Source organism: Patella vulgata, chromosome 2 (assembly GCF_932274485.2).
Source record: "Patella vulgata chromosome 2, xgPatVulg1.2, whole genome shotgun sequence".
NCBI classification, from domain to species: Eukaryota; Metazoa; Mollusca; class Gastropoda; family Patellidae; genus Patella; species Patella vulgata.
Genome location: NC_065880.2, coordinates 43,749,891 through 43,776,092, shown reverse-complemented (window position 1 = coordinate 43,776,092; position 26,202 = coordinate 43,749,891). Strand labels below are relative to the sequence as shown.

Genomic DNA, 26,202 nt, shown 5'->3' with positions numbered 1-26,202 from the left:
GGACAAAATCTCAAGATCTGCCCCTGTCAATTCCACCTGTTTTGCAAGAGTTGACAGAACTTTTGTATAGTCTGACGCCCCACGACCCACACACCAGTGCCAATGGTACTACTAACATAACTAGGCAGTTCAGTATAACCGTGAATATGATAGTGCTGAGACAGTATAAAACAACAGAGGAGTGGAAGAATGATGTTATAATGGAATCGAGCGCCGCAGGCGCGAAAAAATTTGAGATGTGTAACCGAGCTTTTAATTTTTGGGACTGGGTCTGACAATTTTAGTCAATGTCATGGCAAATGGATCAAAATTCTTGTTAACGAGAGGATAAGAAATGGGACAGAATCTTGAGGCCTATCTGTCAATGTCGCCTGTTTTGTGAGAGTAGAACTAACAATTCTACAGTCTTTTGACCCACGACTCACTAGTGGTACTACTAACTGGGCGTTTCACTGTAACTGTGAATATGATAGTGTTGAGATAGTATAAGACAGAGAAGGAGTCGAAGAATGATGGCATAATGGAATTGAGCGCTGATATGTAACTGAGCTTTTAATTTTTGAGGACTGGGCCTGAGGGCACTTTACCTCAATGGGGCGCTTACTTGGTCTCTGAAATGCCCTGGACTTTGGGGAGAGATTTTGCAGAATTCTGATGGCCAGAAAACACCCCATTAATTCATTTAGTCTGAGACCGACTGCGGTGAGCACTTTTTTTTGAGACCGACTATTTTTTTGCCATGGGGTGAAAAACATTTTTTTCAAACATGATAAGTCGACAAGGTTATTTTATACTAAAGTTTTGCGTGAGTAGAGTGACGTGTGCAGTGAGCACTTATTTTAATACCGACTGCTCATATCTTACGACCGACTGCACTGAATTTGCGACCGACTAGTATTTGGGATCTATTCTGGCATTATTTGTTTACCTCATTAATTCATTAAGACGGCGATGCATATTTTGAGACCGACTGCAGTGACTGCACTTATTTTGAGACCGACTATTTTTCTCCCTGGGGGAAATTTTGTTCTTAGACCTACATACTCACAACAGAATAAGAGTGAAACACATTAAGTTGACAAGGTTATTTTATACTAAAGTTTTGCGTGAGTAGCGTGACGTGTGCAGTGAGCACTTATTTTGATACCGACTGCTCTTATTTTGCGACCGACTGCACTGATTTTGCGACTGCTCTTATTTTGCGACCGACTGCACTGATTTTGCGACCGACTATTTTTTTTCCTGGGGGGGTGTACCACCCCCCCACACCCCCCCACATTTACGCCCCTGCCTACAGGTACAAAAGCATAAACTGTATGCCTTCTTGTTGCTGTGAATGAGCTGAACTGCATTTTTGGAAAGCTTATAGGTTGTGGACTATGTAAAGATGGTGCCAGCTCTATTTTTATAAAAATGATCAAGAGTCTGGTTTTGTGAGTGCAGCTCACATATATATGTATAAAAGTTAATATTCTTTCCAATACAAGTTTTAGGATTATTGAAAGTCATATTGTTAGGTTTACCAAAAGAAATACTTCCTCGAGAGCCAAGTTCCTAAACATATTTAACCATCAGAGAGAAAGAGAGAAATGGGGTTTAATGTCCACTCAAAACAAACTAGGTCATTTTGGGAGTAACATATGGTTAAATTTTATTTCAATAATTTGCTTGCACATAGGGATGTTTAGCAGTAAAAGGAAACCTGAGGGGAGAAAACCCACAAAGTTGAATCTAACCATCAGATACATTCAAACAACTTGAAAAATCATAGTTGTTACCACAAATTTTAACAAGAGCCCATGCAATGTGCTGCGATAAAAAATTGCAAAACAGAAGCTGACACTCTAAAATAATTAACAGATTTAATTTGGGGGGTTTATTATGGTATTGAGTCTATATTTTGTCCTGGTCATTAGAAATATAATACTTTCAGGAATAATTATCTTTTATGCATGGTCAAATTGATGATCTAATCATTCAAGAGAAATCATATCTTTAAAATAATCCCACAACTCCACTGAATGCAATCCTTTAAACACCTGGACTCTCAAAATCAAAAGAACAATACAAGAAAAGGAGATGATTAACCAAAACATATAAATTATTCCTAGTATTCTTTAAAGTCGATTAAAAACATTTTGATCTGATATACTGTATTTTACCTGTACACTATCTAATTTATTTGTATCAATATCATAAACTTCATTTAAATCATTTCTAATTCTATCTATAGCATCTTCTTCTAATTCTTCTTCTTCTTCCTCCTCTTCTTCTTCCTCCTACAATTATACATTACAACTTATAGTTTGTATTCCATAAAACTTACTTTTACAAGAATACCTTATAACAACTCTAATGTAATGGTATGGGGTTTAACACCTTGTTAACACAATACTTCAGTGAAACTTTTATGTGTATGACAATTTGCATGATGGCTCTTTTTTTTTTTTGTTGTCCTATTTGAACGACAAGACACCAAATTACTATGGCCCACCACATCAATCATGTCAATCTTAACTTTCACAACACTAGCAACTATTTGTCATCTATATTTTCTGTGGATAACATAAATATTGTTCAAGACGTTATGAATTTTCATCAAAATATAATCTGATGTGAGTTTCTGAAATAAAATAATATACTTAAACCCTAACTAAATTAAATTAAACAGTAAGAAATCTTATCTGGTAAAAAGCAAATCGTAAATCTTAGATAACATACCTCAAATTCCTCAGCTAGAATAGCTTCAATGTCATCTTCTTCTTCTTCTTCAGCTTCTTCTTCCTCCTCTATTTCTTCTTCTTCAGAATCATCCCCCTCACGCTCAGCTGCTTTCTCAGCCTAGTGGTAGAAAGTCATTCAACATCTAACTATATTTTTACTACATATTTCAGGTAACACATAATTTTGTAAAAAAAAAATCATAGCTAATTCCACTGGCATATATATTGCTTGCTAAAGACAAGAGAAGACTATTTGAAACATTACTGAGTAATAAACAGTAAATTGTATTCCAAAGAATTGTGCCCTGCGCATCCTCCAAAGGGAGCCTATCTCCCAAAACATGGGAGATAGACAACTGAAAGGACATGAGAGATGTAAATTATAACTTACTGAAGCATTTATACAAAATACTAAGTCAATAATAATGAATACAAAAAATGAATAATAAAGATAACAGAAGCAAAGACAGAATAGATAATATTATGTCTTACTGACCTTCAATTCATTGGCTCCATCTTTTTCTCCCACTTTTAACTTTAGAGAACAGAAGAGAATAGATATAGAAAAGAAGAACAAATTAAACAGAGAGAGAGAGAGAAAGAGAGGGGTTAACATCCACTAGACACAAACTAGGTCATTTCGGGACTAACAGGAAATCAGAGGACCCTGAGAAAACCCAGGAGGTTGGACAGGCGACCCTACTCCTTGTCACGTACTACCGGGGAATCGAAACCACGACTGTTGATTCAATGACAGACCTTATTACAGTGCGCACATGCTAAACATTCGGCATTCCAACCCCGCAGTTTTAATAAAGAGAGAGAGATACGAGAAAGTGTATAGACGGTATGAAAAGAAAGTGTATACTATATGATTTAACAAAACCACATAACTTACCTGTCTTTCTTTTTTTTCTTTAATCAATTCTTCTCTTCTTTTCTGTATAGTTGCTTCCTGCAAATAAGGTATAAAAAATTATTTACTTTCGTCATTTTGAGTCTTAATACTTAACTTGTGAGCCGATCTCTTGAGGAGTGGCTGGTTGAGGTAAGTGAACCTATACCACTTTATCACACTGATCAATGAAAATGAAACAAATATAAAGATGAAATCTATCCCCCCAGAAATAATCCTTAATAATCCCACTGGAAATGCTTTAGAGCAGTTCTGTATACTAGCTTACCCTTTTTTTTTTAGCCTTTTCTTTGCGTTTTTCTTTGATTGCCACACGTTTATCTCGTTTGATTTTCCATATGTCTAGTTTTGGTGGTAGCAGACGTCCTATGACATCAGCATCAGTTACTGACAGAATGAGAGCAGCATCAGTAAACAAACCCATCTCGGCTAAATATCGTACTTCATCTGCTGTTCTAGGAAATCCTTCCAAAATAAAACCTGTTGACCTGAAAGTTAGAAATATGATAAGACATATTTTTAGAAAATAGACTTCAAGGATCAAAAATCTGTCACAACTCTAGAGCAATTTTTTTTTTTTTTTAATCCACTCCCATGCTGAACTTGGTTCAGTTTTTTTCTATTGCTTGACATCATGAACACACCTATTCATGTCTACCAAAATGTATAGACAATATCCAATTTCATGCTTGATTTATTAGGTCAGGATACCGTTAAATTAAGATCAATCTCTTGGGGAAATCTCTGAACAATTCTAATGTTTCACTACACTACAACTTACTTGAATGGTTCTTTATGCCACCATTGTGTTAGAATATTATCCATGACTTCCGATGGAAGTGGTTCATCAGATTCAAGATTAGCTTTAATAGCTTCCTCATCTTCTGTAAACTCTATCTCAATTTCTTCTTCCTAGAACACAAATTAATATTCTACATTTCTTTACTAGTAAAACTGCTACAGTTGATAGTATAATTAGTAATGTGTTGGTGTTAAATCAAATGATCTGACTTCCAATGGAAACTGATCCGTCAGCATTTACAAAAATAGGATGAATTGTCAATTTCACAACATTCAGCATCCTCTGTAGATAACATGAACTAATATAGCCAGCACTACTTATTATAGTCTGTTGATGGCCTTTTTTTAATCCAATTGATCGATGCCAGATTATCTACTGTTGACAATTCATTTTTTAATCAAAGGTATTAACCTTTGAAAAATTACATATTGTCTGAAAAATGCAAACGAAAATCAATAAGAATTAGTCATATATTCTTATACATTTATTTATTTACATTCATATCTTTATCAGAACATAATGTAAAGAGAATTTCAACAAACCTCAGGTTCAACTACACCTGATTCTTTGGTTTCTAAATCTTTATCAGTATTAACAGGTTCACCATCAGGTCCTATTATAGCTCCATCTTCATTTCTACAAATATAAAAACAGAATAACTTTATCCCTCTTGCTTCATGGAGTTAGCATTTGTTTATATATTGTATGCGTTTGTATACGAAAGAAGGTGGTTAGGTATATCAACTTCTAAAACATACGAGAAGTGGAATAAGATGTTTTAAATATGACACACATACTCTGCCTAATAGATGACATCCATCATAATGGAGTCATAGTTTGAACTTGGTCTTATTTTCAGATTTGCTCAAATTGCTCAAAATACCAATATAGTGCTATTATTAAATTTTAAAAATACTTGAACTTACTCTTCTTCTTGTTCTTCTAAAACAGGAAATGGTTCTTCTTCGTATTCTGGTCCTATTTTACGCTTAGTTTTAGCTATAATCAGTTCCTGTAGTCTTTCATTGAATGATATGTGAAATAAACCTAGTTTACGAGCCAAATTACGTCCATGTAGTGTTTTACCTGCTCCTTTCTGACCTAATATCAATAATCTTGTTGGTGGTGTCTAAATTTAAACAATAAATACTGATTTATTCAATATGATGTCAACATATAAACACAGTGATATTTAAAGTCTGCGTTCACACAATCTCATTATTCCATCCTCGGTTGTACCCGACAAAATGTCAGGTAAAAAGACAAATCTGTGCCTGACACAAAATAAATCATACTTGACAAAGCCTGAATCAGTCACATATATAGATGGGTTTAATCCAGGCTTGATATATATTCAAAATTTTGTATTAATGTTTCATATAACAGATCATATGCATGACTTCTAGATTACCGGTACATCAAAATTTGAAAAGACGAGTGTCTTAAACTTAAGAAAATATCGTAGCACATTGATTTAGCCTTTTATTATAAGAAAGTGTACCAGTAATTTATATCTCATAAACTCAATGTTTATTTTTCCGATTCTAATCAACCTATGGTTACCTTAGTTTAATCTTTCCTATTTATCAAATAAAATACTATACCTGTGGTGTTTTGGTCGTAGGTAAAAATTCTACAGGATTTTCTAAGAATTTATCTTTACTGTCTAATGTAGTAAAATAATATATCCTTTCTCTGAATATAGCAGCTATTTCAGGATTTCCTGGTGCTAAAACATTATTCTCTTTTAGAGTAACTGGGCAGAAATGATTGGTTTCTCCTAGGTGTTTCTTTCTGCTACGATTGGGATCTTCTTCCTGAACATACACATGAAAAATATCTATTTTTTACCATAATAACATAACCGATTCCATCCATTATTTCATAATTCAAGACAGAGCAATGGGGGCAATCTTAAATACTTGCCTATTTAAAATTAGTGTATGTACAAATAAAAATAAAATACTCGATTCATTCAAATTTAATATCTTAAAGTTACAGTTTTATATTTTCTAAGAAAGTCAAAACATAATTATTTCTATGTGTTTTGCTCAATAGGTTGTCAACTCACTATTATACGATCATAGGTTATCTTTCTCACACTTAAAAATCTTCACACCGGAAATAATAACACAATTACCTCCCTTGTTTTCCTATTCCCCACCATGAAACAGCTATCTTCAAACATTTGAATTTGAATTTGAAAATATTTTTGCCAATTTCTCAACTGGCAATAGTGAATTATAGGATTAATGGGATTATTCTTTAACAAGGTAGGACTGTTTATAGATACCATCTATTTTAGGGCTTTATTTTAATACATTTTAAAAATATAACTTAAAAATATGAAATTGTAACTTTAACTTTTTGTTACGATTTTATCCCATTTCCAAACTACAAAAAATTGTACAAAGTGCTTTTGTACAGAATCGGATACTGAATTATTGCCATAGTCACCAGGATTAAGATCATTTTCACATGGGTCAGTGTTATCGGGTTGGAGAGGTTTGGGGGGCATGGGTGTTGTTGTCCATGATCAATTTCATAATCCAAAAGGTCATTAAGTTAGAACTCCTCAGTTGATGTCGTTTATAAAATATAAACATACCTCTTCTGGTTCTTCTTCCTCTTCTTCAGGTATATCATTCTCTATATCTTCTTCTTCTTCATCAATATCTATACCAGATCTTTCCCACGCTTGATATCTAATTGGTTCTATTAATAATCAATTACAATAAATAATCATTTATATTCATCACATGACTGAATGATTATCTGTCAATTCTAAATGATTTAACTTCTTGCATTTCTGGTTTTCATCATAAATTGTTCTTTTGCTGAAAATTATGCATTTTGTCTTATGCATTCTACCAAAACAAAATATTTATTCTTCACTTGATAAACCAATCGACACCATGGGCAATAGATATCATGGGCTATAAACCAATAGACACCATGGGCAATAATCAATTCTATCAGAACAGTCTCCCAAAAGTCATATTTTGAGATAAGTCTAGTTTAAAATCTGATTTGGAATTGTCTTCGCACCAAAGAAATTGAGTAAAGCACTCAGTTATCATGAAAATACAAGGATATAAAAACTTACTTTCTATTTTATCAACAGCATTCTGTACAACTTTTTCTATAGTTTGATCTTCTATATCAACTGTCTGTGGCTCTATAGACGTATTACCACTAATAGTAGAATGTACAGATGGAAATTCTTTCTCAAACTCTTTCTTTTTCTCTCTAAATATATCCATTTCCGGACCATCAGGAATTTTCGACTACAACATAAACTTTGTAAAATTAGCTGGCCATGCTAATATCTATATGATTCTGTAATCTACAGAATGGATTTGACATCACTCAACACAATTCAAGTCAATTTTATTTGAATAATTGCCTGCATGCAGAGATCTTTAGCAGTAGGAGGAGACTGGAGAACCTAGAGAAAACCTGTAAGGTACAGCAAACAATCCTATCCAATGTTACATACAAACAAGTCTAGGATTGAAACTACGTCATTTTACACAATCACAGACCTTATGATCTAAAGAGTAAAGTGCATACATTAGACAACTCAAGACACTAAATGTCAAATGACCTATTTTAAATTAGAAGGATTTTTTATACTTTCAAATAATACGGGTAAAACTGTTCCCAATAGAAACATCATTTTCAAAATTTGGCTGTTTATATTTCAAAACCATCATTACCTTTTCTGATTCAGCAGGTAGGGAATCTTCATCACCTTCCCCTTAAAAAAAAATAAAAAAATTACAACTGTTAGTATAAACAAATTTTTAAAAGAGATCATTAACTTTAATTATTGCCATTAACTATTCATTGAAATTTAAAGGAGCTAAATCGCTAACATTTGGGACCTAGAAATTGACAAAAGTGGGTCGCAACGCATATAATAATGTAGTATGAATGTATATAAACTGATTTACATTCAATGGTTTCCGTTTTTACTCCAATTTCAAATCAGTTATGTTCGGCGAAATAAGCTAGCAGTCTCAAGCGAGTGCAAATTTCTAGCGTCTGGTTATTCCTGTCTACATACGCCGTTTGATTTGGTGCAATGTGTCTAGACTCGTCCCTCGAGTCTCTTGATACAACTGGGGCTGAAGCACATTATGGTACACGATTCGTGTACCGATGGTAAAATGTTTATTTTGTCTTAAATATTAGATATCAAAAGCCCATCTTTTTCCGGTAAGATCACAACATGAATGTTGATTTAATTTGACAAATAAATCATGTTTTCTATGTTGAAGGTTTTGGATGATATTGAGTTAGAGACTTAGCTACTTTAAACTGAATGGGGGAAACACTTGACAACATACCTGCTGGAGGAATTTCTGGCTTGTCACCCATTTCTAATTCATCTGTAAATATTCATAAAGTATAGATTTCATAAATTATAACAGATTTCATAAATTATAACAGATTTCAAGATTATTTCTTACATTGAAATATCCATATAAAAAGTTGGTAGGACTAAAATCTAAAACAGCTGAATTTTTCTTTTATTTCTGTGAGTATAAATAAATTGAATATAAAAGACTATATGAATTAAATTTATTTTATATCTACTTCCATGAAACTGGTATTGCGGAATGGTATGATAATATATCTATACCTTTTGGTGTATCTTCTGTTTGTGATTCTCTTTCTTCATCACCATCTACAGACTGATGATCTGTTGTTTCACCGTCACCTATAAATATATTATTTATATGATAAAAAGTGTTATGTATAGGCAGGGATTTCTTATTCTTTTTGGACACCAGAAACTTTTTCACCTCAAGTTTTACTCAAATTTTTTCAGTCACCCATTGTTAGCGCTACAAGCATATTAAAATCAAAAGGGTATCAATATTCTGCCTTTGATAAAAACAGGGTTTAAGGTGTTGTATTTTAGGTGTAAAACTTGGGTAAAAGGTTTTAGTAGCCTCATGCACAGATATCATTTGTCACATCTGTGAGAGGGATCTTTGTGTTTTGTTTAATAGCTTTGGATACATCTTAACATCATAGATGTACTGTGTGCCCAGTTTTCCTTTTAATACTTTCTTTTGCTTGGATTTGTTGTAAATTGAGAATCTCAATCTGAGTTACATTTGTAGACACGGGTGATAATGTGATAGACAACATGATGTGAATTTGGATAGAGGCCTTTGACATATGGAACAGTTGTAGTGTATTTCATATATACTCATTATACTAAAAGAGAAAATAATTTTAAACATTAACACTAACCTTCAGTAACTTCTTCCCCTTCTTCTAATCGTCTCTGTTTTTCTTCTTCAGCAGCTTGTCTTTTGGCTTCTTCTGCAGCCTTCTTGGCTTCTTCTTCCTGACGTCTAAAACAATCAAAAGAACATTTCATCATCTGAAATCAACAGAACCCTATGCATATCATTTTGTCATTCTAAATCATTAAATAATTCATGATATCTTACTTCTTTTCAGCTTCTTTCTTAGCCTTTTCTTCGCTTTCTTGTGCTAATCGTATATTCATCTTTTGGTCGACCTCTTCTTTATTTAATTGATAATATCTTTCCATTAAACAGCTTCCATTATCACTATTATCTTTTAATATAATCACATCATCTGGAGTAATGTTTTTCTCAATACACACAGCCCACTGATCTCGTGTGTTGGGGAAATTATCTAATATCCAGCCACCACTCCTACAACACAAAAACAAGCCGATAATTAAATTTTAAAAAAAACCCCACTTTATTTCAATAAAACAATATGCAGATTCGAGATACTTGTAAATAAATACATAATAATAGAAGATGGATGCTTTATAATAACCTGATTAATATTTTTCTCATTATTTAATTTATAAGTTTGTCATCAGATTTAAATGAACATACATGGGTCCATTTGGTTTCTTTTTCTGTAATTCTCTCTCTGCATCCTTAATGGCTGCCTCCATAACTTCTATATAGACATCTGCTGGTAACTGGACTTCTTGTTTTTCAGCTTCCCTCACTGCAGCGTCTACTATAGCAATAACTTCTGGATGAGTAGCATCAACTTCAGGTTCAGGAACAGATTCAATTTTGGCAGATTCAGGTTTTGCTATTTCTTAATTAAATAAATAATTGTAAATGCTTATTACTCGAACACATATGAAATAATGGGAATCACCTACGTATCTGTTGATCAAAAATAAAATCTAGGTTGGGATATAAACTGTGTATTAGTTCTATATAGTGAGATGAGTACACAATGTAAATAATGTTTAACAATTAAAATCTTGTAAAAATTTTAATTACATATTACTTTAAGACAAACATGGTTTATTTCAAAAAGATAAATTTGGCCACAACTGATCCTATCCACTATCCATCATGGTTTGACTTTGAACTACTATTTAGAATGATGTACCAAGTGGAATGACACTACAGCTCTGGTCCAATAATCATCTTCAACAATTACACTATAACCCCAACAGCATACTCCTCGCATTGTTACGTTTGATTAGACCTAATCCCACTTAAAAACTGCTGTAACGAAAGCAAATTTCTGTTTCAAATTATGACTGGTTCATAGTCCGATTAACAACCAATACCTAACTGTGCATCAATATCATTCAGCTTTAAACAGAGCTCCAGATATGTTTACATAACGTTACATCATGACTCACGAAATTTATTATGCCCAATTAACCAGTGCATAGCAGAAGCAGAATATTGCAGAAAAACTACTTTTGTGACAAACAAGGCTATCAAAACGGCAAACAATGTAAACAATATTGCTTGGAGACGAACAATACTTTCGTTGTTTTTAACACCTTAAATGACTGTCCAAAGTTTTAGGGAAGACCCCAGATTAATCGAAGGGCTGTCATGTTACTGTACTTAGGAGATATTTGATTGAACAGGAAGAATAGACACACTCCCTCAAAAGCTCAAGTATCAGAAGTCAATCCAGCAATGGCCAGAGAGAGGATATGCCCCAACAGCTACATACAGATATTTATGATAAGTTAAACATATTAATAAAATTTATTATTAATCATTACTAATTAATAAAAATATTAAATATTAAGTTTGTTTGTAAATAAGGTATAATAATAGTTAACCTGGGGTTTCAACTTTTCCTTCTTCCTTTGGTGAATCTGTCTGTTCTTGTGTTTCTCTAGGAGTTTCATCTTTAGGTGAACCTTATTGATAATTGTTAGATTATAGATTGCATGTACAATTGTCCTAATATTAATTTATAATAGAGTCTTGTATCCCATAGTAACTAACTCAGGAAATAAGTTATACACTACTAAAAATATTTGCTATGATATTTTAATACTAGGATAAACCTCATTATACCTTTAATTTTGTTTTTATATCTGCTAAATCATGTACATCAGAAAGGTCACAAATCAAGACCATGATAAATCTTATCTGTGAAATATTAGTAGCAATGGTATCAGACGGAAAACAAATGATTAAAAATCTTTTCAATATGAATAATGCTTATAATATAATGGAGTTTTGAATACCGGGTATTGGTAATGTAAAGGGCATCTCATGTTAAAATGTTTCTATATATTTGACAAGAGTCCATGTACCTTACTTAAAGATAGTAAGAAACCTATCTAGACATTGTAATACATTTCAGTATATTATTTAACACCCACTATTGACGGTAACTATAGTTACCAATAAAATATTAATGAACTTCTATTCTAACTACAGCTAATTTTAATTCATCAATTATGTAAAACAATGGATTGGAACTATTCTAATTAATACAATACATGCAACAATAGAATACAATAAGCTAGGTGTCGCCAGTCTTGGACGTTGGAGTAGCGCTTAAATGGAAATGATCTTTTGATAAGAATCATATTTTCTTATCAATAACCGACATCAAATCAATCATAATGATATTACATGTAAGTACATACATATATTATTTAGTATATCATGTTAGTCTGATGTAGGTTGTAATGACCTACAGTTTGATTGAATTGAAAGGTAAAATAATTTTAAAAAGCTCACTACAAATACACAGAATTTTTGTTCATGCAGGAAATGAAATGAAATAAGGTTTAACGTCCTACTGTTCTGCTTCGACTGGGCTAATGAAGACGGGCATACGCCATATACAGTGTGCTATCAGGTAAATTTTGCCTGGACAGCGGCACTACGGCCTACTCTTATATCGAATTCCAACTACCAAGGGTTCTTTGATGTGCACGCCACTGTGTACACAGGACATTGTAGGTTGTCCCTTGCCAGGCCCTCTGTCCTGCACCACTGACAAAGGGGTACCACGACAGAAAATCCTGATTAACTTTCTTGGCCAATACCCAGAGTGAGCAAACGTCTTACTCACTGACCCACAGTGGCTCACTTTTCATGTAGCCTATCACATTTAAAGTTCTTGAAAAGGACACACATAAGTCATTCATTTTCCTTTGGATTTTCATATTAGAATTTTATCAAAATTATGCTTTTAAGTATTTTCAGAATAAATTTAAGTATATATATATCAGTTGTTAAAGATGGGTTCCCGCGTACAAACTTGGTGATTTAATGGTATATATGGACCAAAAACATATTCAAACTAATTAATTTGTCATAATTATGCTTCAAATCCTTCTCAAACATTGTAATTGCGAAAGAATGCCCTGCTATTAAAATTTGATCAAACCAGGTCATGTTTACGTCACGTCTTGGGAGTCAGAGGAGAATTCATTGCATACATAAGACGATGTTGTCTTTAATCGCTTACTATTTATTACAAATATTGAATCCTAATTAAATTCTCGGATTATCCACTACCCGCGTCTTTTTCCGTCATTTTTATCTCAGAAAGTATTGTACGTCTAACTCTTCATAAAGTTTATCAACTTGTACATCAAGAGCTCAATGTTCGCTCGTGACCTTTGACATCACGCGTGCAGAAGTTCCTAATCGACAGGCTGTTGATTAGGGGAACCCTTACATTTTTGTCCTGTATACGCTCCATGAATGTTTTTTGGGGAATCCAGTATTTTTCTAGTAAGATTGGATATCTCTACTTTCCACATATACCAAAATTGCCATACTTTTATTGGAAATAACCACCCGATAAATACTTTTCTGGGAACCCATCTTTAAAAAGGTTTTAATATTCAAGTAACTATATACCTGTTTCTTCTTCTTTTTCTTCACTCTCCTCTTCTATTTTAAAGGGAAAAAATAAACATGGATATTTATATAAACTCTTATTTGTGGAACCTACACAAGCAACATTTATACAAAAATACAAAAAATAAAAGCTTATTCTATCAAAAAGCTATTTATTATTCCCACTATATAAATATCTAAACCCTTTCACAATCTTTATATTTCCAGTAGTTTCAATAATGATCAAAAGTGCAAAAATATATTCAAAATGATTATTGACATAATATTAATATGCATGTATAAATGAATTAAAAAAAGATGATTTAAATGTTTTGACAAGTAAAAGCAGAAATTATAGTTGTAGGGTCACATATTATTTGTAATTTTTGATTCAGCTATACAAAAGATATTACATTAGAAAATTTAACTTAATGTACATTAAAGCTTTGTCAATTGACAAGACTTCAAATTTATTTTTATAAGTGAAAAGCTTATCCAATGGACTTTTCATTAGCAAAATGTTTTGTTATTGTTAAATAATGTTAAATTCTCTGCCACAAAGCTCACAAAAAATTTATAAACCATCTTGATCTTTCACTTTTCACTTGGTTTGTTATTACTGGTACTATTTGCCCTTGGTAAGAATATCATATTGGAAACATTATTAGATCAAATCATATCATAATATATGATTACCTTATGCAATAGTTTTATCCTTACCAAGGGCAGTTAAGATAAGAGATTAACATACACTTCACAAACAGCAGACATATTAATTATAAAAGACACACGTATAGAAAACTATCTAATAGGTACAAAAAGTTTTAGTTTTAGTTTTAGAGAAAGCAGATTAGAGCGTTTAGTATTTCTATTGTACTACCTTCTTCTTGTTCCTCTGATTCAGCAGCCATTGCCTCAAGTTCAGCTATCGATATCATACAATATAATATTACTACATGTTTTCTATTATTCAGAATGAATGAATGAAATGGAGTTTTATGGAACATCAGCTTCAAGCTTGCTAATATTGCACCACATTATTCAGAATAATTAGAATGCATTTGTGCATAATTTTAGGCATTACAATGTATGCAATAATGAATTAAAATAAGCACAAGGCCATTCTTCAATTGAGGACACAATGGAGTAGAGATAAACATTTTATTTTCTTTATTTGTATTGTATGTGATTTTCTTACCTTCTCTAGCAGCTTCCATTTGTTCCTTTAGTTTTGTTTTAACAGTAAGAATGGCAGTTTCTGTAGTTTCATCTCGAATTTTTTGTATGACATTTTTTCTCTCTTCACTTAATTTCGGTTTAATAAGTTCTTCCACATCTATTACCTAAATACCAAAAATACATAAATTTATTCCCTTGCATGATGATCAGAAAAAAGTATTTTAGTTTTTACATAACTATAATAAACCTACAAATTAGCAGAGATTTTGTTAACTATGTGAATTCCTCAAAGTAGAAGTGGTCTTAGGTAGTGTTACCCAGGGCTTCCACTTCAAAATTTTCACTACCGGTCATTTTTGATAACGCACGAAAACTTTTCAAAGTAAATTCATATTTCATGTTTTTTATTCATGGTATGGTATTGTGAATTCACGTGTCTATACCACTTTGTCACCATGGGGTACACAAAAAAAAATATATTTGACTTAAAAATGAAATATTAGTAAGGCTTATGATAATTATTTATTAATTAATTAAATATTCCATTTTGGCTACTTAAATAACGAAATAGTTGAATTGGCCGTAGAAAAACCATTTCAGTAGCTCACACGTAATTACCACGTGCTCCATAGTAAATACACTGACCTGGATAATTTTGAGTTGTAACACAATAACTTCGATATGAAGATAAATATATATTATCCACGGCATATTTCTCACATTTATTGGTTTTAAGACCATCTATTACGGAATTACGGGTCGCAGAATTGTGACGTAAATCCTAATAATGTATAACTAAATGACTAACGGATAACTAACTTCCCAGCTAACGACACTAGCGCCCCCTAGAATATCGTCGTGTGTAAGAGTAACCGTATATAAACGACATATTTTCTACACATGGAATTATCAATATCGCTGCACAATAGAACTGGGATACGTAATTTTCTTAATTTTTCGGTAAGCAAGTTAACTATTCTCTAAATTTAATTTCTACAATTTCCACAAGGCCATAATGCCGCTATAAAAATTTATCAATGCATTTTCCTCCCAACACGTACATGTACGTTGTTGAGGACTTCCGTAATTTCTATGCTGTTTTTATTTTATATGACAGTTAGTTGGATGCGAAGAGCAGTATTTTATATCAATTGCCTTTTTTAGAAGCTCATAATAACCTTGTTTACATCGTGCCTGACCGTAATAGCGGTAAACGGCTTTGATGTTGAAAATCCTTCTGACACGTGGACAATATGTGAATGATTAACAATGGACCGCTTCACGCCGTTGATTAGATTCCCACTTATCAATTAACTTTTATTGTTCTCTACCAGGCACTCATCATTAATTATCAACACATCACTCAGTATAATCTGTTGACGACTATTGTATTTATACAACTCTATAACACCAATCACGAGATTGGCTTCTATACGTGTGCATTCTTGTATAGTTACATAGTGGAGGTCGATAGTAGCCATGTTTGAAAATTGGGTTTTGGAAAAAAAGACTCTTTCCGGCGTGCAAAATGACCGTTAGGTCAGATCTAGGAACGGTCATTTGCCATAGCCGCAGGTCTCGACCGGCATATGCGGCCGACGTGGAACCCATGGTGTTACCTTTAGTGTTTTAATCAGGATCAAAGCTTAAAAAAAACATATCTTTCTTAATTGCTTCTTTCCGTTTCTATTATTCAAAATATTGAGTTCTTTTTCTAAAACTACCTTTGCATCATATTTGTTTGCCAGCAGATGGCAAACTGTTGTTTTTCCTGATAATGGAGCTCCAAGAACTGCGAGTTTGCATGGTGGTCTTGGCTGTGGTGGCAACAGGTAGGGTCTAGGATTTTTCAAAAACTTCTCCATGGCTTCAGCACTTGACAAACAGTAGATTTTATCCAAAAAACTAGAAAGGACATAAGTTTACAGGTCTAAATTTGTACATGATAGATTTTTGAGACAGAATGATCATAATTTTTTTTTTAATAAATACTGGATACTGGGATTTTTTTTATATCTTGATAATTACTATGGATATTAAATTTAACCAATTTTCTTTTTAAAAAAAACTTTTAAAAAAATCCATAGTAATTATCAAGATATATAAAAAAAAAAACAAACAAAAAAAAGTATTTAAAAAAAAAAATTGTGCAATATTACATGTACAGTGGACTCTGTTGCTTCCGACATCGTACGGGATCAATACAATACGCCGGATTATACAGCATGACTGAATACTCAATTTCTCAATACCACAAGTATTATTGTACATGTACCTCAAATACCCGAAGTATTATTTTAATGCACCTTCAAATACCCAGAACTTAAAATATGATAAACCTTTCTGTACATTCAAAGTAAGACGTGTTTTAAGCTCACCGATCATTGATTGGTGATTGCTTGTCGGATAACACCTACTGATTGAAGGCCAGATTATCCAATGTTAATTCAACACAAATCGTGTGACAGGACTGCCGATTGATGTCGTAATTCGGAATATTCATAATACAGACTACACAAAACTTTTTTGGTCGAAGTAATAAAGAAATAAATCTGGACATGTAAGGATGACAGATTTCACAGAATGCCGTAGTATTGAAATGTCGGAAGTGACCGAGTCCACTGTAGTATTTATGATTTTTTGGGGGGGTTGGGGGTATTTTTGGAGATTGTTTGAAAACTAAAGGGAGATAACTCTTCAATAGCATATTTTTCAATCCATACCTAACAGCATATTCCGGCTTGCCTTGTGTCATATTTCCTTCAAATAAAGCCACAGGACAATATCTCAGCCATCGACTTCTTCTCCATCGATATCTTGGTGCCACCATTTGTTTTGGTGCCAACAGCCTCATGAGTTCATCTGTGTCTGTGTCTTCAGGAATTTCTTCATCTTCAGGATCCCATAACCTGATGGGTACTGCTGCTGGTCGTAACACAAAACAACTCAAACGTGCTAACAATTGCTAGAAGAAAAAAAATATATTACTTTATTAGGAATTGCTCTTTCATTTATTTTTGATTAAATCTTTGAACATGAAGCTTCTGAATAGTAAGTTTAATGCTCTTGGGTTAGCAACAGTAATCACATGTTATCTACATGTATCTAAAAAAAATTGTAATAGTGTTCCTCCTTTGGATTAGCAGAACAATATCCAGATATAAACGACATGGTTAGACTGCAAATATATTTTGAAACTACTCATGTGGACATGGGATTTGCCTGATATCCTCAGTAGACAAATAATAAAATACCTTAAATAAAACTGTAATTGTTTGGTTAGCATCTACTTCTATTAAATACTGTTGATCATGATCAGCCATATAATCCTGCAATTTCAAACCAATAATTGTAATGAACATTACAATCTATTTCAAAGAACATAACATAAATCAACCATATGAAGACATAATTTTTTGGGAAATGTAATATTATGTATAATGTATGAGTTTTTTACCTCTAATATTCTCAACATATTATTTTTATACTTTAGAATATTATCTTCTACTTGTTGTTCTATATCTTCTGGTCTTCGAATTAATCTTTCTAATAATTCTTGTGGTAAAGTTTCTTCTTCAGTTTCCTACAAAAACATAAAACATCACCAAACAACTTCATATGTAAAACTTTTCTACTTTATTTGATTATTTGATTATAATTTATCATTCAGGCATTGTTACATTTTGAAAATCTGGCTGTAAATTTTAAGCTATTTAATTCATATTTAATTTGTAAAGCTCACTTCTTCCCCTCCTTCATCATCATCTTCTTCCTCCTCCTCTTCTTCTTCTTCACCTTCTCTTTCCATTGCCTAAGAATATATTCATTTAATATATAATCATTTAAATACATTATGGGAGATTAGATAACGAGTTGGCAGTTCTCATTATATGAACCGAGAACCAAGCGGATGAAAGTTCCGCTTAGCCTCGATCATCATTACTGAAGTCGATAAGACAAAACTAATAGTTTTGATTATCCATTTAATCGTTAATCACGAAGGAAAGTTTTGCAGCAAATCGGACTGCAATCCAACAAATATCGCAGGCAAGCCTTGACATCGAGAGCTGATTATGGTCTGGATAAGTTAATTAATGTCTAATTAATGGTTTTTATAACATTTCAGGCCTAAAGAAAGACCTGCAATAGGCCGATTTTGCTCTTGCATAATGTATGTTTAAATGAATTGGACCAGACATTGATTGATATATTTTCAGATTAGATATTACACTAACATCAAAGATCAATTGCTGGATGTCATGCCCCAAGCTTACTTTCTAGAAGATCTGATAACACAGCTAACACAAATCAACTGACGATTAATAACTAACAATACATGCCTTTATGAAATGAAATGGGGTTTAACGTCCTACTGTTCTGCTCCTATACTGGGCTAATGAAGACGGGCATACGCCATACAGTGTGCTATAAGGGAAATTTTGCCCGGGCAGCGGCACTATCTCCTACTCTTATATCGAATTCCAACTGCCACGGGATCTTTTACGTGCATTCCAATGTTTACACGGGACCTCGGTTTTTCGTCTCATCCGAAGGACTAGACAGCTGTCCTTGTCAGGCCCTCCGATGCCTTTATGATTAATACTAAAATGGTAATATGGTACAATGTAAAATCTATAGTCTGTGTTTTTTTACCGTTTTTTGTACTTTTTCTGGATCATAAACATCTTTAGTATAAATTTCTCCTGTGATGGGATCAATCTTCTGACCTAAACGTCTCTTCTCTATATCATTATCAGGAATCTATGTGAAATAAATCATTACAACAAAATTAAGAAGAGATAACATTATATCATGCAAATTGCCTTGAATTTTTATATAATGATGCTGTTCTAATCTTGATCAGATAGATAATGAAAGATTCAAGCAATATCAGATTTTAAATTAGATGTGTTTTTAAATGCAAATTCTAAAAACACCACTTATCTAAATGAAAAACTTATTTACATAATATGAAAATAGCATTAAACAGCTCAGTACCTTCAGATTAATTATAAAATCAGGTCTTAGCTTCCAGTTTTTAACCAGTTCCAGTTGATCTTGTATTGTTATAAACGATTCCGATAAACAGGGAAAATCATCCAATACATACCCTAAAAAAATAAATTTGAAGAAATAAGAAATATTTAAAAGTATGAAATGTAAATGGCTTTCTATGTGCATATAACTAGTTCCATTTGCAGCATCTATTTATTAAACTATGACAAAAAATAGGAATATTACCAAACCATTTATTAGGGTTTCACACTGCGTAGCTTGTGTGAAACACTATTGTTTTTGTTAAAATTATTAGGGTTTCACACTGCGTAGCTTGTGTGAAACACTATTGTTTTTGTTAAAATTATTATTAGGGTTTCACACTGCGTAGCTTGTGTGAAACACTATTGTTTTTGTTAAAATTATTATTCTTATTATTATTATTCTTCTTTTGTTTTGAGTAGATCTCAGCAACTGATTGTCGGATCGTTACGATTTCTTCGGTTTTATCGGAAAAGTGGGTGTGACTTAGAGGATAAAGCTATTTTGAACGTTCTGCGACAATGCGAAATGTCCGAAATCACCGAAGCTATCGTTTTTAGAAATATTGCAGTAATTTTAACAATAATCATTGGATTTTAACTTTCGATGCATTTTGGCATAGCCGGAGACGGGGCACATAGCTACGCTACTTTTGATTTTTGATTTTCGGCAAATCTTCGCAGATATTAGGCGCTAAATTTAGAAAATTTAAATTTTTACAAAAAACTTTTTTATTTATGAATATTTTTTAATCGTGTTTTACACAAATATAACGAGTCCTCTGACTTGGGCAAAAATGTGAAAATTTTTTGTCTCGGTAATTTTCCTTGGCCCCCATTGGCTAATTCAGTTTTTCAGTCCTAGATTAATTATTTATTGTTCGATTTGTATAAAACAAAGTTCATATGCCCCGTTGTCTCAATTGTCATTTTTTTTGTTACCAATAGTGTTATCTGTCGGCACCGGAAGTGGCGTAAATTGACAAAAAACTACAATTTTGACAGTTAGGTACCATTTTTCGAAAGCAAATATTATTTTTTTCAAATCTGGTATAACTGAAATTGTGCGCCTTTTAAAGGCGCACAAAATGTTGGGACCATGTTTTTTAATTTCGATTCCGTTTTCGGGCTATTTCGATTAAAAGGTGAAAAAAGGTGTAAAATTAAGCTATTTACAACCCATCCAGCGTTTTCATATTTTAAAATATTACTTCGTAACTTTCATAAACTCGTAGCAATAATCTATACGGAGAGAATGTATGTGAAAATTAATTTGTAATATGCGCAGTTGCCGAGAAATGGGCAATTTTGCATGATTCACTTTTTACGCTAGTTTGCCTGTAAAAGAGTCAATTATTATTCGAATTTCATAAAAGTGACACCATTTGATGTGTAATGTCAATTTTAACTAGGTCAAACCAATTTAACATTTTCAATATCACCGGAAATGACGTAATTTGGGCAAAAATTGTATTTATAGCCTTCGAAACCAGTAATTTATTCAAATGAGTCATATTTGTTATTTGTTTAAAATTTTGATATTTGATTCAAATGAACTAATACAATGAACCCTTACGATCATATAGATATCACAAAATGGTTTCTAACTTGTTCAGTTGCGGAGAAATAGGCAATTTTCAACAGGTCACTTTTTAAGGTTTTTTGTCAATAAAAGTGTCAATTATTATTCGATTTTCATGAAATTTTCATTGTGTGATACCTAATGCCATTTACGATTTCATACAAGTAATTTAAGATTTTCATTATCACCGGAAGTAACGTCATTTTGGCAAAAACTGTATTTTTAGCCTTCAAAACAGATATTTTATTCAAATGAATCAGATTTGTAATGTTTTTAAAATTATGATATTTGATTCCAATCAACAAATAGAATGAACTCATTCGATCATACAGATACCTCAAAATGGTTTCTAACTTGTACGGTTGCAGAGAAATAGGCGATTTTCTACAAGTCATTTTTCAAGGTTTTTGGTCTATAAAGGTGGCAACTATTATAGGATTTACATAAAATTTTCACCATGTGATGATGCTATTTCTGATTTCATAAACCAATTTAACATTTTCATTATCACCGGAAGTAATGTAATTTTGGTACCGGAAGTGACATAAGTTCAAGGGTAACGTGGCACCGGTGAAACCCGTCATTACTGCTTCGCAGTTCTAGTTATTATTATTCTTCTTCTTTTGTTTTGAGTAGATCTCAGCAACTGATTGTCGGATCGTTACGATTTCTTCGGTTTTATCGGAAAAGTGGGTGTGACTTAGAGGATAAAGCTATTTTGAACGTTCTGCGACAATGCGAAATGTCCGAAATCACCGAAGCTATCGTTTTTAGAAATATTGCAGTAATTTTAACAATAATCATTGGATTTTAACTTTCGATGCATTTTGGCATAGCCGGAGACGGGGCACATAGCTACGCTACTTTTGATTTTTGATTTTCGGCAAATCTTCGCAGATATTAGGCGCTAAATTTAGAAAATTTAAATTTTTACAAAAAACTTTTTTATTTATGAATATTTTTTAATCGTGTTTTACACAAATATAACGAGTCCTCTGACTTGGGCAAAAATGTGAAAATTTTTTGTCTCGGTAATTTTCCTTGGCCCCCATTGGCTAATTCAGTTTTTCAGTCCTAGATTAATTATTTATTGTTCGATTTGTATAAAACAAAGTTCATATGCCCCGTTGTCTCAATTGTCATTTTTTTTGTTACCAATAGTGTTATCTGTCGGCACCGGAAGTGGCGTAAATTGACAAAAAACTACAATTTTGACAGTTAGGTACCATTTTTCGAAAGCAAATATTATTTTTTTCAAATCTGGTATAACTGAAATTGTGCGCCCTTTAAAGGCGCACAAAATGTTGGGACCATTTTTTTTAATTTCGATTCCGTTTTCGGGCTATTTCGATTAAAAGGTGAAAAAAGGTGTAAAATTAAGCTATTTACAACCCATCCAGCGTTTTCATATTTTAAAATATTACTTCGTAACTTTCATAAACTCGTAGCAATAATCTATACGGAGAGAATGTATGTGAAAATTAATTTGTAATATGCGCAGTTGCCGAGAAATGGGCAATTTTGCATGAGTCACTTTTTACGCTAGTTTGCCTGTAAAAGAGTCAATTATTATTCGATTTTCATAAAAGTGACACCATTTGATGTGTAATGTCAATTTTAACTAGGTCAAACCAATTTAACATTTTCAATATCACCGGAAATGACGTAATTTGGGCAAAAATTGTATTTATAGCCTTCGAAACCAGTAATTTATTCAAATGAGTCATATTTGTTATTTGTTTAAAATTTTGATATTTGATTCAAATCAACTAATACAATGAACCCTTACGATCATATAGATATCACAAAATGGTTTCTAACTTGTTCAGTTGCGGAGAAATAGGCAATTTTCAACAGGTCACTTTTTAAGGTTTTTTTGTCAATAAAAGTGTCAATTATTATTCGATTTTCATGAAATTTTCACTGTGTGATACATAATGCCATTTACGATATCATACAAGTAATTTAAGATTTTCATTATCACCGGAAGTAACGTCATTTTGGCAAAAACTGTATTTTTAGCCTTCAAAACAGATATTTTATTCAAATGAATCAGATTTGTAATGTTTTTAAAATTATGATATTTGATTCCAATCAACAAATAGAATGAACTCATTCGATTATACAGATACCTCAAAATGGTTTCTAACTTGTACGGTTGCAGAGAAATAGGCGATTTTCTACAAGTCATTTTTCAAGGTTTTTGGTCTATAAAGGTGGCAATTATTATAGGATTTACATAAAATTTTCAACATGTGATGATGCTATTTCTGATTTCATAAACCAATTTAACATTTTCATTATCACCGGAAGTAATGTAATTTTGACAGGATCACTGACATGTAGCAAATGAATTGATTGCTGGATTTGGTTGTTTCTGCGTCCATTTTATTTCATGTGTGCAATGCTTATGTGGAAACCTGTTTAACGGTTTCATTGGTACCGGAAGTGACATAAGTTCAAGGGTAACGTGGCACCGGTGAAACCCGTCATTACTGCTTCGCAGTTCTAGTTATTAATTAGATTTATATTATGATACAAATGACTGATGAAGGGTCAAAAACAATATACTCACCATGATGAGCAACTTCAGGTGAATTTATTTTATCTTCAATCATTTTTATAACCATTTCTTCTGGTATAGCTTCCCCACGAGTTAATATTTCATTAAATTTTAAACCAACCTCTGTCTGTAGTTCCAAATTTTGCAGAATTAAATCAGTTGCTAAATGGAGAGAGAAAACAAAAATACATTACTTTATTTAATGTCATAAAAACTAAATAATCCTTTATAAATCTTATGAGGATAATTAATAATATTACCCATTAAGAATCCGCTCTTATACCAGTGGTAAGAAGAAGAATTTAATCTAGACAGTTGAATCCCTCTCTACTTCTCTTTGAATTCCATGTTACAATTAACTTAATTTTTCAAATGCAATATCAAGACAACAGTTTCCCTTCTTGACAACCCCACAAGCATTACCCTTGAAAAATCAGAAATGGGTTTTGAAAACATTTAAAGAATTCACAGAAATCTTTTACAGGACGGTACTAACCATTTATAAATTCACACTTCCATTCCATGGCTAATCTTCTAGCTAGAGTTGTTTTACCACTTCCAGGTTTACCAATCAGTATAAAACATGTTGGTTTAGAATGTAGAAATCTCAACTCAGTCTGTTATTATAAAGAATATAAGGCAAAATATAACATTTCATATTCATTACCAGAACACATTTTTCAGAGTTTGATTCAAAATTTATTCAGTTACATACTAACAATAATCATCATCAACATATTAGATTGAAAATTTAAAAGGTTGTTAATGGTTTGTTAAGTCGCGTTAGGAGTACTTACTTCATCTTCATCATACGGATCCATGTGTAAAGACTTGATGAGAGCTTCTGTATCAGCTGTATGCTGTGAAGGATCAACAACACTCACATACTCCATTGTTGGTGCTACTTCTGATTCTGCCATGGCCGGCTCCTATAATTATAAAAAAATTGTTTTTATTAGATTACACTCAATATTTCTTTATAATAAGCTTATTTAAAATAATCATATAACCATAACTTCTTATTTGCTTAATTATTGAAATTCCAATCACCAGCCTGCTTATAAGATCAAAGCAATTTGTATGAGAGTAGGGGCCTACACGTCCAAACATATTGAAAGTCACTATAATAGGCCTATATAGGGCATACAATTACAGTCGTGTACAACATGGATTTGACTCACAATGGTTGGTCTAATACACCCCTTATTAATATCTTAGTAATGGATTGGCATTACACGTACACTCTCGAAACTCAAAAATGACAGTTGAATTTGAACACGCTAATTGTAGTAAGTTCTAAGGCATAATAATACTTAAGGCTAATATCTTTCCAAATTCTAATCCACATCCTGGCTCTATTACTGACTGGTGTCACTTGAGTCTGACTCCTTGACCATGCACAAACAAGTTACAAGTTAAATAATACATTGATTGCATTGACAATCGTTTACCAACATTGTCCATATTATAGGTTTTCCACCTTTCCTATTTTGAAGTTTGAATTCGTTTTTTTTTTGTAGGCTTATTTGTAAAACCATAAATAATTATTACGGTATTATATATTCTAACAGATAATAACTATGGCATGGTAATGTCACCAAAAAAGTTGGGGGTTTTCTTTAGCCTTTTTTTTAATTCACACAAGACCATGAGTAATGACTAGTTGACTACTGACCTACACTTTTATCTAGAGAACTAATTAATGGTTTGAAATGCCGACGTGTTCCATGTATATCTAATCTTGTATCATTCTTCTTGGTAAAGCTTCGGGTAAATTTACAAAGAGAAATGTCCCGTTGTACATAGGATATTAAAAACTGACAGAAGGCATACAAACCTGAATGTTGTCGGAGGCCATAGTTGTTGTGTTACTAAGGAAGTGAGCCGCAGTACAATAATAAATGAAATGTTATAAAATTCTTTGATCCTTTTGTCTTGAAGAATATTGCCATCAAAAGTGAAACAAAGACATAAAATAATCAAAAATATTCCAATTAATATTTTATATTGTGTAAACAAATAAAAATGTTATTATTTACTTGCCGCGGAAAGACGACTTTGGGGGCAGTAAATATCCGGTGTAAACAAAACCACGTGGTTGACTGTTACGGCTTTGATCCAATCAGTTAATGGTGATGGGCGTACATAAGTCCTGTTCACACAGACGGTGGTCATAAATTGGCTATTATGATTAAATGAAAAGAAAACGCTCAGCTTAAAAATGTGAGAACAGTCTAAATAATATCTCACCAAAAACCTTTATT

At 32.5% G+C, this 26,202-nt stretch overlaps 1 protein-coding gene across 1 annotated transcript; it reads right to left on the bottom strand.

Annotated features, from left to right (window-relative positions):
* Nucleotides 1-3,898: 3,898 nt before the first annotated feature.
* On the bottom strand, nt 3,899-25,805 carry LOC126810479 (adenylate kinase 9). The gene is made up of 28 exons (XM_050535566.2): nt 25,776-25,805; nt 24,736-24,867; nt 24,435-24,555; nt 23,951-24,100; nt 19,756-19,868; nt 19,411-19,518; nt 18,500-18,568; nt 18,215-18,340; nt 18,012-18,086; nt 17,481-17,722; nt 16,482-16,662; nt 14,777-14,921; nt 14,459-14,503; nt 13,600-13,632; nt 11,550-11,630; nt 10,336-10,549; nt 9,913-10,143; nt 9,710-9,813; nt 9,090-9,167; nt 8,794-8,835; nt 8,161-8,201; nt 7,548-7,728; nt 7,050-7,156; nt 6,046-6,258; nt 5,368-5,570; nt 4,984-5,077; nt 4,421-4,551; nt 3,899-4,127 (listed from the first exon to the last, which is right to left on the bottom strand). Exons 1-28 carry the CDS (start codon nt 25,794-25,796, stop codon nt 3,899-3,901), a joined length of 3,510 nt encoding a protein of 1,169 aa, XP_050391523.2. The 5' UTR covers nt 25,797-25,805.
* Between the last annotated feature and the right edge of the window lie 397 nt (nt 25,806-26,202).

What these genes read in the sequence shown, in the direction of transcription:
- LOC126810479 (XM_050535566.2), bottom strand. Translation starts at nt 25,796, where the DNA reads ATGGCCTCCGACAACATTCAG. An exon ending in GCCAGAAATTCCTCCAGCAG is followed by an intron (nt 8,202 to 8,793) that starts GTATGTTGTCAA and finishes TTTTTTTTTAAG; the next exon opens with GGGAAGGTGATGAAGATTCC. An exon ending in TTAGAAGAACAAGAAGAAGA is followed by an intron (nt 5,078 to 5,367) that starts GTAAGTTCAAGT and finishes TTATATTTGTAG; the next exon opens with AAATGAAGATGGAGCTATAA.